Source organism: Rhinolophus sinicus, chromosome 17 (genome assembly GCF_057876585.1).
Source record: "Rhinolophus sinicus isolate RSI-liver-muscle chromosome 17, RSI-T2T, whole genome shotgun sequence".
In the NCBI taxonomy this organism is placed as follows: Eukaryota; Metazoa; Chordata; class Mammalia; order Chiroptera; family Rhinolophidae; genus Rhinolophus; species Rhinolophus sinicus.
Window position 1 is genome coordinate 199914860 of NC_142517.1, and position 16900 is coordinate 199931759.

Genomic DNA, 16900 nt, shown 5'->3' on the forward strand with positions numbered 1-16900 from the left:
TGAACCGACCCCATTAAGAACATGTGTTTCTAATGCCAGGGGTTATTGCATTTTGGCCAACCCTTGTGTTTTATCTCGTGGCAATCAGGTTTCACATCTTCTCAATTAATAACCACAAGACGCTGTTGACATCAGTTAAGAAAATAATTACACAAGCGAGCCCTGGCTGGAACAATCCGCTGGCTTTAGCACAAAATTGACACTGGGATGTAAGGCCTGAATCGTACCAGTGCCTCCCCTTTCTCGAGGAAGAGTGGCAACTGTTCACCCTGGCAGGAGTCACACCCCCAAGAAAGTCCAAGGCTTACTTTGTCCGTACTGTCCGTATTGGTAGCCTGTGACAGGGTCCATGCTGTAGCCTGTGGTGCTGTAGGTGGGTGGACAATAGGACTGAGAGGTTGGCAGACTGTCCAAGCTCTTCATATGGTCTAGTCTCTGACTGCAGCTGGCCGACACCGTGGTGGTGGGCTCCAGGCCCCCCGTGAGAGGGGAGAGAGCATAATCGGTCTGGGGCTGGTGGGGTACCCCACCATGGTTGGTCAGGAGTCCCATTACCTAAAATAAACAGGCAGATTGGGAAGAAGTGAGAATGCAGAGAGGACCAGATCACAGCTGACAGAATACCTGGGAAAGGCCCAGTTTTATTTCTTTAGAAATCTACTGTTGAAGAGCTTTCCAGAAGATGGTGACCTCAATTCAAAGTGGCAAAGATATTACATCATACATCATGCCCAATGATAACATCTGACCGCAGTTTCAGAAAGAAGCAAGGGGAGGGAAAGGGGGGAGGAAGGGAAAAGAAAAGAAGGAAGACGGGAAAGAGATATTACACCCCGCTCCTTATGATAAAATCAGACTAGAATATCAAAGGGGAAAGGAAGGAGGGACAGAGACACGGGGACAGAGGGACAGAGCTAGGGAGAAATTAGATCTGTTCATATAGAAGACTGTCTAACCATATAGTATATCTGGAAGTTTCACATGTGATTTTAAACAGGCATTTGCATATATACATATATTTAAGTTAAATGAATCTAAATCAAATCCTTTTTGTGTATTTTGAGATCCCCATGTCTTTTTTCATAGTGTTCCCTCTCAAGAAACTTCCTCTCCCTATCTTGGCTGTCTCCTTCAGTGATTAGAAATAATTGCTCCCTCCCTGATGCTTCCTTCTACTTTGCTCACCCCTCCCACTGTGTAATTATTACCTTAGTCACCCACATTGAATTGTGACAGCTCTGAGGGGGTAACCTACTCAGCTTCATATCCCTGCACTTAGCAGAGAGCTTTGCACATATGAGGTACTGAATGAATGAATGAATGAATGAATGACGAACAAACTATAAAGTAATTGCCTCCATTATCTATCCTTTCATTTCTTCTCTAAACTAACATTTCATATAAAGAAATGTTACATGGAAAGAAAAGCCTGAAATGCAAAAATGTTGTAAAAAGTCTGTTCAGTTTCGTCAATAACCCCAGAACAAGAGAACTTTCAAACAAAACAGAACTGTGATAACAGAACAACTTGCAGATTAGCACGGTGACATGTTTCACAATCACAAGCTCGCTGACCCTTACAACACCTTGTGACAGAAGTAAGTGGATAATTAATTTTGTAGCTGGAAACCTGTCACAGGAGAGAGAAAGTGATTTTTCTCAACTTCACACAATTCAGTGGCAGGGCTCAAAAACCAGTTGTGGAATTCTACTGCCAGGTGAAGGGTCTCCTTTGCTTTCAAAATATCACCTGTTTACAAAGTATGTACATGCAGGGGCCCGCAGTCACACAATATTGCCATAATAGTCCTGTTGTGTTTTAGGACGTTTGAAGCATATGGAGATTAAAGTGTACAAATAAGAGCGAGAGGAGCCAGCAGCAATGAAACCCGATGCCTGACTCAAGGCCCTGTGCTATCCTCCAAGGAAATTCAGGCCACACAAGCCTGGATCTAGGGGATCCAGCAAGGCAGGAGGGAGAGACAAGTCTTGCATCCCAGAAAGCATCCTAAATTAGATTCCAAAAACAATGAGACCACAATCCCCTTTGGGAAAGGTTTGCATAATCCTCATAGCTAAACAAAATCTTCTTGAAATACAGCTTTAAATGGATCCATCTTCAATTAGCCCCAAGAGACGGAGGAGGATGGGGGGAGAAGAAGAGAGAATCTGTTCACCACCTTCTGTGGAGAGAGAAGCTGTTCACCACCACCTTTTCTTACTCCATTTTAATAACCTGCTGATTTCCCTCACCTTTCCCCAGAGGTCCTATTTTCCCTTTCATTTGAGTTACTACCGTGTTTCCCCAAAAATAAGCCCTAGCGTGATTTTTCAGGAGGACATCCCCTGAACATAAACCCTAATGCGTCTTTTGGAGCAAAACTTAATATAAGACCTGGTCTTATTTTCGGGGAAACACTGTATGTGTGTGAGCACATGCGGAGGTGGGCCATTGTGGGGAAAGCAATACAGTAACACCCAACTTTTAAAAGATATTCCTAGATTTTCTGGAACTATGTGGTGAAATATCTTTTTTGAAATCTCTAAAAATTACTTATATTCTAAAAAAAAATATCATATTGACAGAGCACTGTTATGTTTTATGGGAGATTGGGGGGAAATGAAAATCACAAAATAAAAATCAATAGGACTCACAGCTCCATGAGGCTGGAAATTCAGTGGAATGCTGGAACCCTCTCGGGGTCCTACCCAACACTGTTTATACTAAGTTAATCACTTCATTTTCTCATTTTAAAAACGTGAACACAACCTACAATGCATTTATTTCCTGAATGTTCTTTCAACTACATTGGTTTGGTTTGAGAGGGTTTTTTTATTGGTGTTGGTTGAGTTTTGGGTTGTTTTGTTTTTTGTGTTTTGTGTTTTTTTGCCTTTCTTCGAGCTTATAGAGATGATTTTATAGTAGTATACTTGGAAAATTCATAAACTTCAATTGATATACTAATTTATTAAATATTTTATTTCAAGCCAAAATGACTTGTGTCTATTAGAAGAAAATAGTCTTCAAAGTAGAGGTTGCTAAGTGCCAAATACACTCCTTTTTAATCAGGGGTACCTCCTCATATACTGGCCTAATGGACAAGAATGGATAGAAAAAATAAAAATATGAAAAATGTGACTTTTTAATGAAAGGGGGATAATGACACAGCGTACAAATATTTCACTGTAAATAAGCTGTGCTGTGTAAAAAATAAAAAACACTTAGAAAAAGCAATGTTGTAACTGTATCAATTCAGAGAAGAAAATTATCCAGCAGTACTAGATTAAAAAAAGAATTTTTTTTAAAAAAAGGAAATATATTTTAAATTAACAGTGTCCTTCATGAAGATATGTACTTGAAACCCAGTTAATGGTATATCACTTTAAGGGAGAAATGGAATACTCCATATGCAGTTAAAGTTGGGGAGTAAGAGCAGAATTTTATTCAAAACATGCATAGTCTTCCATGGACTATATGTACATTGCTGTGATAAACTTAATCCTCTGCCTTCATTTTTTGCTTGCATAACTTTGAAGGCAGCAATAACTGTCCATAGGGGGAAAAAAGCCATTAAGATCCTAAAAGAGAAGACATGAGTCCTTCCTATAAGCAAAATCCAGCTTATGATGGTCATGAAGCAACTTTTGAAGTTGCTGAATGTGAAAAAAACTGTAGGTCAGGATTTAAATCTAACACCTTGACTGTATCTAATGGAGGATAAAGATATCTGCCAGGGCCGTATTCTAGGGCAACAGAAAGATAGTTCCTCACAGATTCCAGGGCAAAATGTCTTTAAGACATCCAGGAGGATGACTCAGTCCGGAGGGATGGATGCTGGGTGAATGGAATAAAGAGATTCTATTGGGTCTTCCTGTCAGTATTGCCACTGTCACACAGGAAGCTAGTGACAGCTTCTGCTTTAGCAATAGCTCTTAGCTCAGCAGCCCAATACTTGCAGTCGCCAATGTGAAGAAATTAAGACGACCAGAGACTAATTATCTTTGGTCCCTTGGACTTCCCTGATAGAGCCCAAAATGCAGACATTGTCCCACAAATTCTTATTTCCACTGTGATTGTCACATACTGTAATTGTGATTTGTTTCTTAAGAATTGTAGAAGGATGGGGAAAGAGGCATTAATATTATCTTATATTTGGTCTGAAATTGAAATTAATAAAAAAATTATAACTAATACAATGTATTTCAATATTTTGCACTCAGATTTGAGAAACATACATCTTTCTAATCACTTCTAATTTAAAAATTAAAAATGAAACCTCTGTTGGAAAAAAATAGTGAATACATAATTACAAAATACATTACTTTCCCCCAACATCATTTAAAACCTCAAATCTCTATGGAAGGGTCCCATTACACTTTTATGTATGTTTCTTTGAAAGCTATTTTGTGTTTCATATGGTTCAAGGGAAGCTATGGAAATTTCTTTTTGCTACACAAAGAAGTTGGTAAACGAACTTCTTGGAATTCCCCCAATATGGTTATGGAATGTCTTTCAGTCATATTTTCTCTTTAAGAATATCCTCAGGATTTCTTTTATACATGCTTTTCCTATAGCAATTTGTAATTCAGAGATAAAATAAAATCATTTGTTGCAAAACGTGTGTTTTTTTTTTTCCCTCAGAAACCATTAGCAAGCTATTTCTACTATAGGCTTGGCATTTTTGTCTGATTTTTTTTTTCTTTAAATTTGGGGTAGAGGAAAACACAATTGCATGTCTTTCACAAACAATTTCAAAGGAAAAGAAATAAACTCAGGGTTACTCAGATCTGTCTACTGAACATTAACCACGTTCTTATTAAACGCCAGATAAATCCAGTAGATGCAATGACCAGGAAGCGAGTTGTCCTTCAATAAAAATCTGTTCTGTCCTATAGGGAAGGGACATGGGGGAAGAACTTAGTTTTTACTTTTAGTTGAGTACAACTCTTAAGTGTGGTACCTGAAAAATATCTATTAAGTATATTTCTAAATTTTTACCTCCAAAAACATTTCCTAGACACCATTTCTTAACTGTGTTATGGATTACTTTTAAAAACAAATGCAAAGCCTCAGAATTACGAGCTGACACTTCTCCAGCCATCCGCATTAGAGACATTTTCTGAAGATCTCTTTAAGCTCATTATCAAATTTCAGAATTCCAAATAGGTTGTTTATATCTTGATTGGAAGATTATATGGTTCAGGAAAAACTAACTCTTTACAATTGCTTCATGCCATATTTCTCTTGAATTAATTTTCCTATTGTAAGATTAAATATAAAAGATAAAAACTATGGCCCAAATTAAGATTTACATTTAAACAATGTGTCTGGAAAATATTTGTCTTGGCATAAGCATTAGCGTTTTGCCTTCATTTGAAAGTGCTCAGAGCTTATCAGAAATCTAAAATGATTTAGCAAATTATGAGGTACATCTAGATGCTTCTTTTTTCGTTAGTAGAAGTCCTGGTTCCTGTCTTTATTTTCTTTTTTGTTCTTAAGTAACCAGATGTTCTTCTGATTTAACATTTAATAACATACATTTAGTTGCTTTTTTAGAAAACCGCTGTGAATTACAGTTTTGTATAAAAGTTTTTGTTTTTAACTTTCTACTTTTCCATCCAAGTCCACTGACTATATATATTTTTTTTTAATTTGGATATCATTTATTTCCAGAACCAAAACAAAAATATTCAAATGTTTGTCCAAATGATTTTTGCCCATACAGATGGAGTCATCTAATGGTTAATTTTCAGTGACTATATCTTGGAGACTGAAAAGCCTAAGAGACTTTCCTGAACATGTTGTTTTCAGATTCAAATGCCTTAGGAATTATCCTGCAGTTGATTAGCATCTAAATAATTAGATTTTTTGGCCCTGTCTGTTTGAAAGCTGTAAGAGGGAAGTTGCCTGAAGGCAGAAGTTTCTCTTAAGGTAGGTATGGTGACCTTCTCACCCAGACCTAGAGAGTTATGGGAAGGGCATGGCTGACCTTTACCAAACCAGATAGAAAAACAGTAGATTTAAATGTCCAGCTAAATACATCCTTATTGTTTATTTTAATCCTTAGCTAACATTTTACAAGTAGCTATGTTTAATGCATAATGAAACAGTACTAGTACCAGACATATGTGCATATATTTTCCAGTTTTATTTGTGAAGAGCACAGTAAATACTGTCTCTATTAAACTCTAAGTAACACATATACTTTAATCTCCAGCTCTGTGACAAATTACAGAATGACTTTTATTTTATCAATCCTTTAGAGTACCTATTTCTCAATACAGCTAAGCTGTTAAATTGATAGCAATGTTTTTTAGGGACTAATGACTAAAATATAAATCTAGGTAAAGCATTAACAGAAAATGGCTTGCAAGATGCATATATACATACCTTATATGTTATATATAGTGTATACGCGTATACAGTATATACACATTTTAAGAAAGGAAAAAAACTGTATTAAAATTGTAATGCTCAATATATACCAATAACAAAAGATGAATACAAGTCGTGTGTATACATTTTTGGCACCCCTGGTATATGCATATATACACATATGGGGGGGCAAAAAAATGTATACAAGTGGACACTTTGGTCAACGTTGCTCAAGCAGTAGTTCACCATAATCAGAAGTGTCTGGACACTGATGGTAACCACTTTGAGAACCTCTTGTAATTGCAGAAGTCAAATGTGACTTGTATTCATCTTTTGTTATTGGTATATATTGAGTATTACAATTTTAGTACAGTTTTCCTTTCTTAAAATGTGTAGACATTTTTTTGGCACCCTCTGTAGTTTACTTCTACTTAATGATGAACAATCATATTATGTCCACCTATTATCAATAAAATAATGCCCATTAAGAAAAAGCTTATTTCACCTAAATGAAAAAGTATGCCAGTTAATACATTTGGTATTTGACTGTTAGACCCACCAAGGGCCGTAATAAAATTCTCATATGTTTTAATTCATTTACGCATGCCTGCATTTAATATGCTTTGTGACCATGTCTACAATTAATATGATTTATGAGAAAAGAACATGTGCAATAATAAAGGGGTATAGCATATATATTTTTTCTTCTATGAATGAAAAATATAACAAAACGGCTCAAGGAAAATTGTTGGCCGTTAGCATATTAAGATGGACTGACAGAGCCTTGAGTAAACTTGGGGGAGTTAATGATATCCTCTTATCTGACCCTGACACATTTGCAGCATGTAATTTACAGAAGCTCTGTCCAGGGAATCTTGACAAATGCTCCTAAGGATGTCAGGGCAATGCTCCATTCTAATGTAAAACAGATGTGGGTCAGATACCCTCATTCATCACTTAACACAGAGAGTCTCACACTAAACTCTTTCTAGGAGGAATTACATTACCTGCTGTTAACTCTTCTTAGTTCAGGAAATTTCTCACAACCACAGTAGCCCTCTAAAGGGTAAGCACTCAAACCTCTCATCGTTTCAAAAACCTGTCTGAAAACATGACTGTGGAAAATCCAACATATATCTTGGTTTAATTTCATGACTACTTCAGGACACGTTTACTGAATATTAATTGACCCTTTGGGACCTAGGATGCCAAATATAGAAAAGGAAAAGCTCTGTGCTTGGGCATCCCACACTACTTCAATGAGATGGCATTTAAAACTTATCTTTAATTGCCCATAAACTAAACCTGCATTCAAGGAAATGCAGGGGTGGTTCACCCTTGCACGCATTCATAAATGCAAACCTTGCTCAACCTTAACTGCCCAGCTCTGTCATAAAGTCACCAAAACACTCTTATAATAAACTAGAAATCCACACTGCCTTTTGGAAAGAAGGGACTCAGTTCTGTCCCTCCAATACATAGGGATATTGGGCTCCACTGAATTCCCATTCCACTAAAATTTCCCTTTCACCCAAAACTCTAACAACATGGAGGGCAGACATTCCAGCTCACTAAGAGGAAAACAGTTGCCTAACTCAACAAGGAAATTTCTTCTTTCTTCCAAACTATGTGTGAAGGAGGCAAATATGTTGGTGGCTGCCCGAACTCAATGTCATAACACTCCATCTACTAAACAACTGAAGATTTAGAAGAGAGCCTTCCTTTCCCTTCTCTTCATGTGAAGGAGGGTATGTCCTTAGGATAGGAAAAAAAGCCAAGTGAACAGACCAAGTGATAGTGATTTAATGAGTAGATGTCAAGGATGAACATACCCTTTAGGAAATGTTTTCTGTTCAGTTTCATGGGCTTTGTGTAAGGCAGAATAAGCATTCATTTAAGATGCATGGAAACTTGTAGCAACTCAACAAATATGGGAAAACATCTGAGCACACAGTCTTCTAAGAACCAGAAGCTATGACTCCACAAAGCTAAGGTCCTATCTATCTTAATTCCTTCCCTTATCCAATTCCAGGGGCACTGGACCAATCAAAATGTTGTGTTGCTTTTCTGCTTGAAAAAGTGCTTGTGTCTTTGATTAAATTGAGCAGTGGTTATGTCTCCTATTGCACAGGCAACTTTATGTGGGCTGGCACCATACAGGGAAGCCCCTTCCATAGGTCTTGGATCTACAGAAGTGAAATCTGCTCCTACAGATCTTGACAAAAGACAGTCCTCGTGATTTAGTGATTAAAAGAATGCTCCACAATCGGTTAACTCAAAATTACTTAGATTGCTCCTTCCTTCCTAAAACCTTTCTACCATACCTGTTGTTCTATCTACCTTTACCTTTTGCTGGTGACGGAGAAGCACAGATTCGTCAGATTGCCTGCCACTGAGGTAAGCAGCATGCTTCCAATTTACCTAGTATCCAGTATCCCACAAGATGGACTGCATATTTCTCAAAACGTATGCATTTCGGTACTCTATTTCAATAAATCAAAACAAAAATATGGAGAGGAAAACAATAAGACAATCCTCTTTCCTCCCCACACTTAGCCTCAGGGAATGAGGAGTCGTTGGTTCTTGTTTCCATTGTAGTGAATTTTCATGAGACTATGATCTGAATTATTGAAACAAACCCAGTTTTGTACATTGCATTTCTGGGGACTCTCATACCCCAAGCACATTACAAATACTGCAGTCTGAATAGAAACCAACATGAGTCCTCAGTTCTTTAAAACGTCTAAGTGGAATACCTGAAAATACTTCAGTCCACCAATAGAGTGCCTTTTTTTTATATATATAATTTCTCAGTTTCCACATTTGCTTTCTTTGTCGGCAACAATCAAAATTACTTTTTTGTCAGAGGTTTGCATGCTATCTCTAAGTAAACAAAAATGAAAGCCATGTTGCAATAGTATTATTACTTTGTCAAAAATATTTGTGTTTCTCAGCATAACTCTATGGGGCAATTCTTTTTTTAATATTTTCCAGTTTACCAAGAAGATGAAATAGAAACTGAGATAGTTTAGACAACTTGTCTGATGACACACAGTGATGGGGCTGATAAGTATTGGAATCTAGTACCTTTGACCTTGGGGCTCTTTCTAGAAATGGACGAGTTTTACCCACATTACAATCAATTCACTAAACAGGAATTCTCTTTCTTTCCTTTACTCCCTTATCTGCCTCATCTAAACATTATTAAGCAGTTTATAGCTTTGTCTTTAAAATTACTCTCTTTCCTGCTAACTTGTTATACCGAGGGTTGACAATATGTTGAAGTAGAAGATAACGTCAGATGTAAAATAGAAAGAAACATTGACTTGTAAAAAAAAAAAAAATCAAGGGAACTATTTTAGAAATGGAAGAATCATGAGTTGGGCCTCCACATGTGTTTTCTCTCATTCAGTACTTCCTAGGAAATGTTCCTCAAAATGTGGTAGTTTGATTACTCAACAAAAGGGTTCCATAGTTAAATTAGAAAACACTAAGTTGTAAACCACGTTTCCACACCACAAGCCTTGTCAGAGCCTTTAGTAGGCTAATGTGTACTGAGACTCTGAAAGACAAAGGGATATAGTTTGTTAACATTTACCAAATTGCTGATTCAGAATTCTTTTTCCCCAAACCACTCTTCCAAGGAGCCCACTTTGGGGAACAATATTTTATTATGAGGCACTGCTTGGTTTCTGGGTGTTCAAAGATGATTATGACCTAGCACCATTCCTCTACAAGCTCATAGTCAAAGGAGTGAATGGATACTTTATAATATATTACAGCGTGGTATGTGTTTTAACAAGGTATAAACACAGCAGTGTGACATCAGCAGAGGCTAACACAAGAAATTTTGCCTGGAAGAGTTATGGAAGGGTTGACATTGAACTAGAAATTTTCCCATCAAGTCATGAAGATCAGCTCTACAAAGGGCTTTTTAATCTCAGAACAGATGTAATAGTTTAATTCAATTTTTCAAGGCAAGCTGCACACAATGAGACAGCAGCATTTTGTGGGAAAAACAAAAGGTAATGATTTCTTTGAATAATGCTTGTCTCTTTCATTAGTTCAAGGCTGAAGACTAGCTGTACCATCATCTCACAGCTAAGAAATATTCCCTTTAAGGTAGAAATACTACCCTGGGATTCTACAAAACGCACCGCCTCAAAGGGTTTCCCAATTTTCCATCTTGCCCATTGATCAACAGGGACAATGCAATCACTAATCTCTGAAATTCTAGTTACTAAACTCTAGCGAAATGTCAAGAGTAATTTTTAAATATTATACTGTACAGTGAAAAATATACACCTCTGATGAAACCCAGACTGTTTTGCAGAGGCAAATTCTTCAGGAAAAAAAAAAATAGTACACAACTAATGACTGAATCCAGTTTTTTGTGTCTGCAGTACAAAGCATACATTCAGCCTCTAATTGAATAAATATGCAAGTATTCAGATTTCTGTAGATATTGCCATTTTGCAAATGCAGTAATAAATTAAAAGCTTTACATTGCATTCCAACCACATATAAAGGGTTGATTCAGACCATTGGCCTCACACTAGAATTCAGCGCAGCTTTACCCTATATTACAAACTACAAAGAAAAACTTTTCATTCTAGTAGCTTCGTTGTAGACCAAGTAATCACACTCCTTTTTTCCTCCGCAATGGCTAAAAGAATTCAAATGGGCCTAAAAATGCTGGGATTGTGGCATTTAATTTGTGCAATGTACAACAGAAAGTCACTCACTGATGGAGTTTCTATTTAAACCAATTCAGCAGAAACCAAAAATTTTTAATTCAGCAAGAAAGGTTTCCTTGTGGCTCCTTTCAGTGATATGATGAGATTCAGTCACTGGCTGCTCTTCCCTCCCTTTCTTTAAAACGGAGATTTTGGCCTAGTGGCTGTTTCTCTCACAATTCTCCAAATTTGTAACTAAATTCAAGAGACTGTGGCTAGAGTTGACATAAACCAGGGCTCTCCTCCTATGCTTTAAGGGTAGCAACCACAGCCTTCGGAGAAAAACCAACGGCACCAAGTCAATTGCTGTCTGCATCGATTCAACAAATGGGTTAGCAGCAGTGTTTTTACCACAGAGAGAACATCTCAAAAACCTAATATGGCAGAATGGAAACATGCAAATGGCTAATGGTTATTCTGGTACAGCTGAAATGGGCTCATTTATGATCATAAACATCCTTGAGTCTTCATAAACATCTGAGGCTTCTGTAGCCATGGTTTTGAGCTCATGAACTACTTTAGAAATGAAACAGAAAGAGACTCAAGCTTTGGAGAAGCTGCCACTTTGGTACAGATTGTTTCTCTGTCCAAGCTTTGTTTGACACCCTACCAATCTCTTCCTTCAAAATCACTCCTTTTTCTTCCACAAATGAACTTCTGGGAAGTGTAAATGGAAGGAAGTAGTTCTCTTGGGAAACGGGCTAGTGGCAGGCCACCTGGTTGCCTGGTTTTGCACAAGGATAAAAGTAGGCTGTGGGCACAGGATCCGCAACCCGTGTGAAATGCACAGAACAACTGACCGGGCATCTGGATGTGTGCTTACAAATGTCCAGAAAATCACCTGTCTTGAAACAGAAGCTGGACCTGCCACCAGGGAAAATTGTACTGCTTTTACATGTACCAAGAGCACAAGTGAAGGTCAAGGAACAATCACGCCACAGTGAAAAACACGGTCTCCTGATATGAAACAGAAAAGCATCCATCACAACCAGTCTTAATAATTGTACCTCATCCACAAAACAAGCTGATCTCTAGTAAGCCCTTACACCTACGATGGACCAAGAACCATCATCTGGCCTGGCAGTTAAGGAATTCAAGATAATTGTGAATACTGTGGTCCACAAAATGACAAGCTAAATCAAAAGCAGTCTTGAGTTTTGGGTACACATATTAACACTTAAATGTCCCTCCCTAATAAGTTTCAGGATTAACAAATGTTTGTCAAAAGAAACTGTGCTGAGCAATTGAAATCGAATTTGAACTGGAACCTCGACAGTCTAATACATATATGCATGAAATGGAGAAACTGCCTAATAAGCGTAGCTGACACCAAATATGCAATTTACATACATTACACACTAATAATCTCGATTTTAATATTATTCTTTAAAAGCAACTGGAGGGGTGGTGAAGTTAAAGGTTTTCTTTTGTGAAATGGGAATCAGAACAAAAGTTCATCCTGACATCGTTTGTCATTAACCACAATCTCGTTAATATAAAGATCTATCTGTTCTTTCTTGAGTTTACTTCTGGGACCGTGTCTCATGCCCACAAAGCTGTGATGATTCAACCAGACTTAAAAGATGAATGGTCGATAAACTTGATGAGATCTGCAGACCTAGTCTTTGTTCCTGAGTTGCTGAGTGGTGAGCAAACATTCAAGCATTTTCAAGCCAGGGACACAAATCTTTATGAGATTTTTTTTTTCTTTCCTCAGTAGATTATCCATGAAATAGGACAGGTGTACTGGTTACTCAATTACATCTTACCAAGGACCCGGACAAACTTTGAAATGAGGCCTCTGAGCATAGCTCTCACCATGGGGATTTATTAATAACAGTTAAACATTCTCTAAAACAAAACTTTTTTTTGTAATTTAACCCTATTTTCTTATTTTGTCATTCGTTTCACTCGTAAAACAGAAACGAAAATCTGCCCATCTGCTCTAGACACAAAATGTGTTCGTAATAATCCAGATTTATACCAAATGTATTTTTAAGTATTGCTGAATTGAGAGAGTACTCAAAATTTATGGCCTCTGAGGCTGCAAAGAGGACTTCCTCTTTTTAAGGAGGGAAATCTTAAAACAAACGTAAGAAAGGCTCAGAAAGCTTCTTGGATATCAAATGGCTCCATAGGAAAAAAAAAAAATGTCAATGATATAAGAGTAAATGAATTAAAACCATATGGATCAAATTTTCCCTAAAATACAGTTTGAAAAATTAAGAAGGAAAAGTGCTTGGCAAAATGTGTTTTAGGTTTTACCAAACCCAAAACATTTGAAGAATCATTTGCAATGGTTGATGAACACTAAATGCAGCCAAGTTGGCCCATTTCTGTATACTACATCACAATAAAAAAAAAAGCTTCCTAGAAACCATGTAACCCACTGATACTGTATTTCACTCAAGAAATCATTAGAAGCTGTCACCAAAAAGTGCAGAGTTAGTAGAAGTAGGGTGGGGGTAGGCCGTGAAATGATAAGTTTGTTAATTTAATTGGCCTTGTTTGGGGGGTTTGATTGTGTGTGTTTTGGAGGTGGGGGACACAGTGAGGGTAGTGTTTCTCGCAAAGGAAAGTTAATTAGAAGAACATGTTAATCCATCTCATGTCTTGAGCATATGGTGGTATTTCCTTGGTATCCCATATTCCAAATCAATATTCCTTTTTCTCTCCTGCACATGCAGGAAGGTGTTGGTAACATACCATCTGGGTTCGAAGGGGAACTACATGGTCTCTCTTCACTGTGTTCTTCTGTATTGTTCCACAACAAGGGTATACAACCTTTCGAAAGAAGGCTGCTACTGCAGGAGAAAACCCTCTATGGAGTGAGTTGAATGGTTTTCTTCTCAGAGGGTGTTTTGTCATTCATATACGAGTGTAAGCCCCATCTCCTAAAATGGTCATGTAGTTCAAACAAAATACAATTCAGAGACAACAGAAATTTTTGAGGTCATTAGCCTCCCTGACAGATCTAGTTTTTGAAGGAATAGGAAGCCAAACACGCCAATTTTGAAGACTTTCAACCATGCCTGTAGGAAAATCAGGTTGAATATGAGTGCCGGAGCTCACAAAAAGCTTTCTTGGACACTGTGCTTCTCCAACAAATGAAATGTGTAATTTCTATTTATAGAAGAATTAGTAATAACTGGAAAAGAGATAGATTCAGCTCTTAACTCTGCTGGTAACTCACTCTGTCATCTAGATGATTATGTTGCATTGGCCTCAGTTTTTCGGTAACTAAAATGGGAATGTTCCCCAGATATAGTCACTGATTCCTTCAGAACAAGATAAACTTGCCAATGATTCAGTAGTGCACAAAACCTGTCAGCACCTCGAGGAAAAATATGAATAGTTTCTAAAATTTTTGACAGTATTCTGAGATTTATAATGTCACAAATATATAGCAGTCCATTGCTACTCCAATCTGAGCAGCTGGACAGATGGGGACCTTCCTGAGTCATGCTCCATACCCATCCTTCGCAAAGCTGAAACCTTCCACGAGAGGACTGAGGGCATCTAACACGCACCATTTGGCTAATGGCTTTGATGCCAAGTTTTGAAAGAATCTTGGCTTGAGGGGGCAGACATGTCAGAAACCCCAAAAGAAAAGCAACTGAAGTCCACACATACAGAGGCACAATATGCCTATGATGGCGTCTATTAATTCCTTGACAAGAAACTAGAAAGCCCAGTGTACAATAGTTCACACACATTCTCACCCATCATTTTCAAGCTTGAATGGCAAATAATACATCCATCTCAATGACACTAGGAAAAAAGTGAAATAAAATGCACAAATATTTTGACCATGGCAAATAGCCTCCACTGAAGAGATCTACAGTGAATTCATCATAATGACTCAAAAAACTTTTGCTCCAATTCAATTTAAATTAATAGGCGGGAAAGGTCTATGATGAAAGGTGAAGATAGAAAAAAGGCAAGATGCAAAATTGCATGCACTACTACAGCAGTTATAGATATTTTTCAAAGGCCTAAGACCCAAAAAGAAGAGCTAGAAAACAACATTAACAGTGGTTGTCATGGGTAATTTTGTCCTACTCTAAAGACAGTTTTAAAAATATTTCCATTTTATACAATAAGCGTATAGATTATTATGGGGGGTGTATTAGAAGATTAATAGAAAAAGTGTGTAAAGCAAAAAAAAAATAAAAAACACGTAGAGGGTATTAGCAAAAAGAATGTAAATTAACCCGAACCCAAAAGTTTAGAAAACCAGTTGCTACTAAATGATTTTAAAATATGACTAAAGCCCCCTGCCTCTCTTTTGCAAGAAATCTGTTTCCTCATCATTCAACTGTGAACAGACTAGGATGGATGCGATGTAGAGCAGGAGCCAGGAATCCTAGGTTCTAATCCCAGTTCTCTTACTACGAGTCCTGTGCCTTCAGCAGGTCACAAGCTCTCTGAGCCTCGGGTGATTTGTCTGCATTTCAGATGTCCAGATACAGGCAGAGGAAGTGGAAGAGTAGGCGGAAAAGAAGAGGAGAATGGTAATCATAGGATTAGTTTCACTTTAACATTCTATCGTCCAAGAATATATTAATAAGCACTTCCATGTAATAAAAATAAGACTGAAGGGTCACCACCCTTTCTTTACTCTCTGCTTTAGTTAACAGGTAAACAAGGCTGGTAGACGTGAGCTCCTTTCTTCATAATACTTCTAATAAAGCCAAACAATCGGAAGTAGGGTAACCCTGCCCCCTTTGCTTACAGTCCTGAGAAGTGATAAATCCCAAAAGCTACTGAAATCTGAGTTCTAATACCCAATTCTCTTATTCCCTTGTTGTAAGATGTTTATAAAGATACCTATTTCATTCACTGTCTTTCATTCTTCAACTTTGCCTGAGGAAGTAAGGGGGAGCTTCTATTTCTTGTCTCTTTTCTAACTCTTTGGGGATGCTACAAGAACTGAAACAACATGGATTCCCTACTGGTGGTTTGAGGCAGAAATGTATTGTAGGAATGCAAAATATCCTGGAAATTTGCAATGTTTTCAGTAAGGAGTTAACATAATATGTAAGGGCATTGTAAAGAAATACAGGAAAGGCTGCCTGTGGAATTTTCCATTGCTTGATATTGGAAGGATTCCTACCCTACTGCCAACTCTAGACTCATAGCCAGTCTTCTTGAAAAATCAAGGATTAACAGTGTCAAGATCAAGTGCTAATAATTCCACTTATGCAATGCTTATATAATACAATAAAATACATGTATATAAAATACAAGGTGATACACTTATAACACAAAAAATTAAGAGTTTCACTTTTAGAAAACAGATTTGTGCTATTATATTTATTATGATTGAACACTAAGAAACACTGAGGGAATCTGGGTCTCACCTTACAGAACTGGTGAGGGTTGAAGTTCACTATTATTAACACTTTCTACCAAATCACATTCCTAAGAAGCTTTTCTATGGCCCAAAACCACTTACGTTAAAAAAAAAACTGAAGGGATAACTACTTCTGATGTTACTTCTAAACTGTGGAAGACACTTAATATGCTATAAATCTGGGCATTTTAAAGATGCAACTATTAATATAAGTCCATGATTTTCATGCAAAATCACATTCACAAGTACCAGCCCTTGGAAATTAAATGTATTAAAGTCCTATAGGAAGCATGTTTATTGTTTTCATGTTGTTATTTTTCGGCTGAGGTTTAAAGCCACCTCTTTTTTTTTTTAATCCCAGGATGTGCTACAGGAATCTGTGAAACTTAATTACATTTACTGTTACAAAAAAGGATTTATGAACTTTTGCCT

At 37.3% G+C, this 16900-nt stretch overlaps 1 protein-coding gene across 3 annotated transcripts in view; it reads right to left on the bottom strand.

Moving 5' to 3' along the window:
• PAX3 (paired box 3) overlaps positions 1-16900 on the bottom strand; it is a 92075-nt gene that overhangs the window by 1846 nt on the left and 73329 nt on the right. For all 3 annotated transcript variants that reach the window (XM_074313974.2, XM_074313966.2, XM_074313961.2), the window contains exon 8: positions 309-555. In XM_074313974.2, the coding sequence (XP_074170075.1) occupies positions 309-555 (247 nt within the window). The remainder of the gene's footprint in view (positions 1-308; positions 556-16900) is intronic.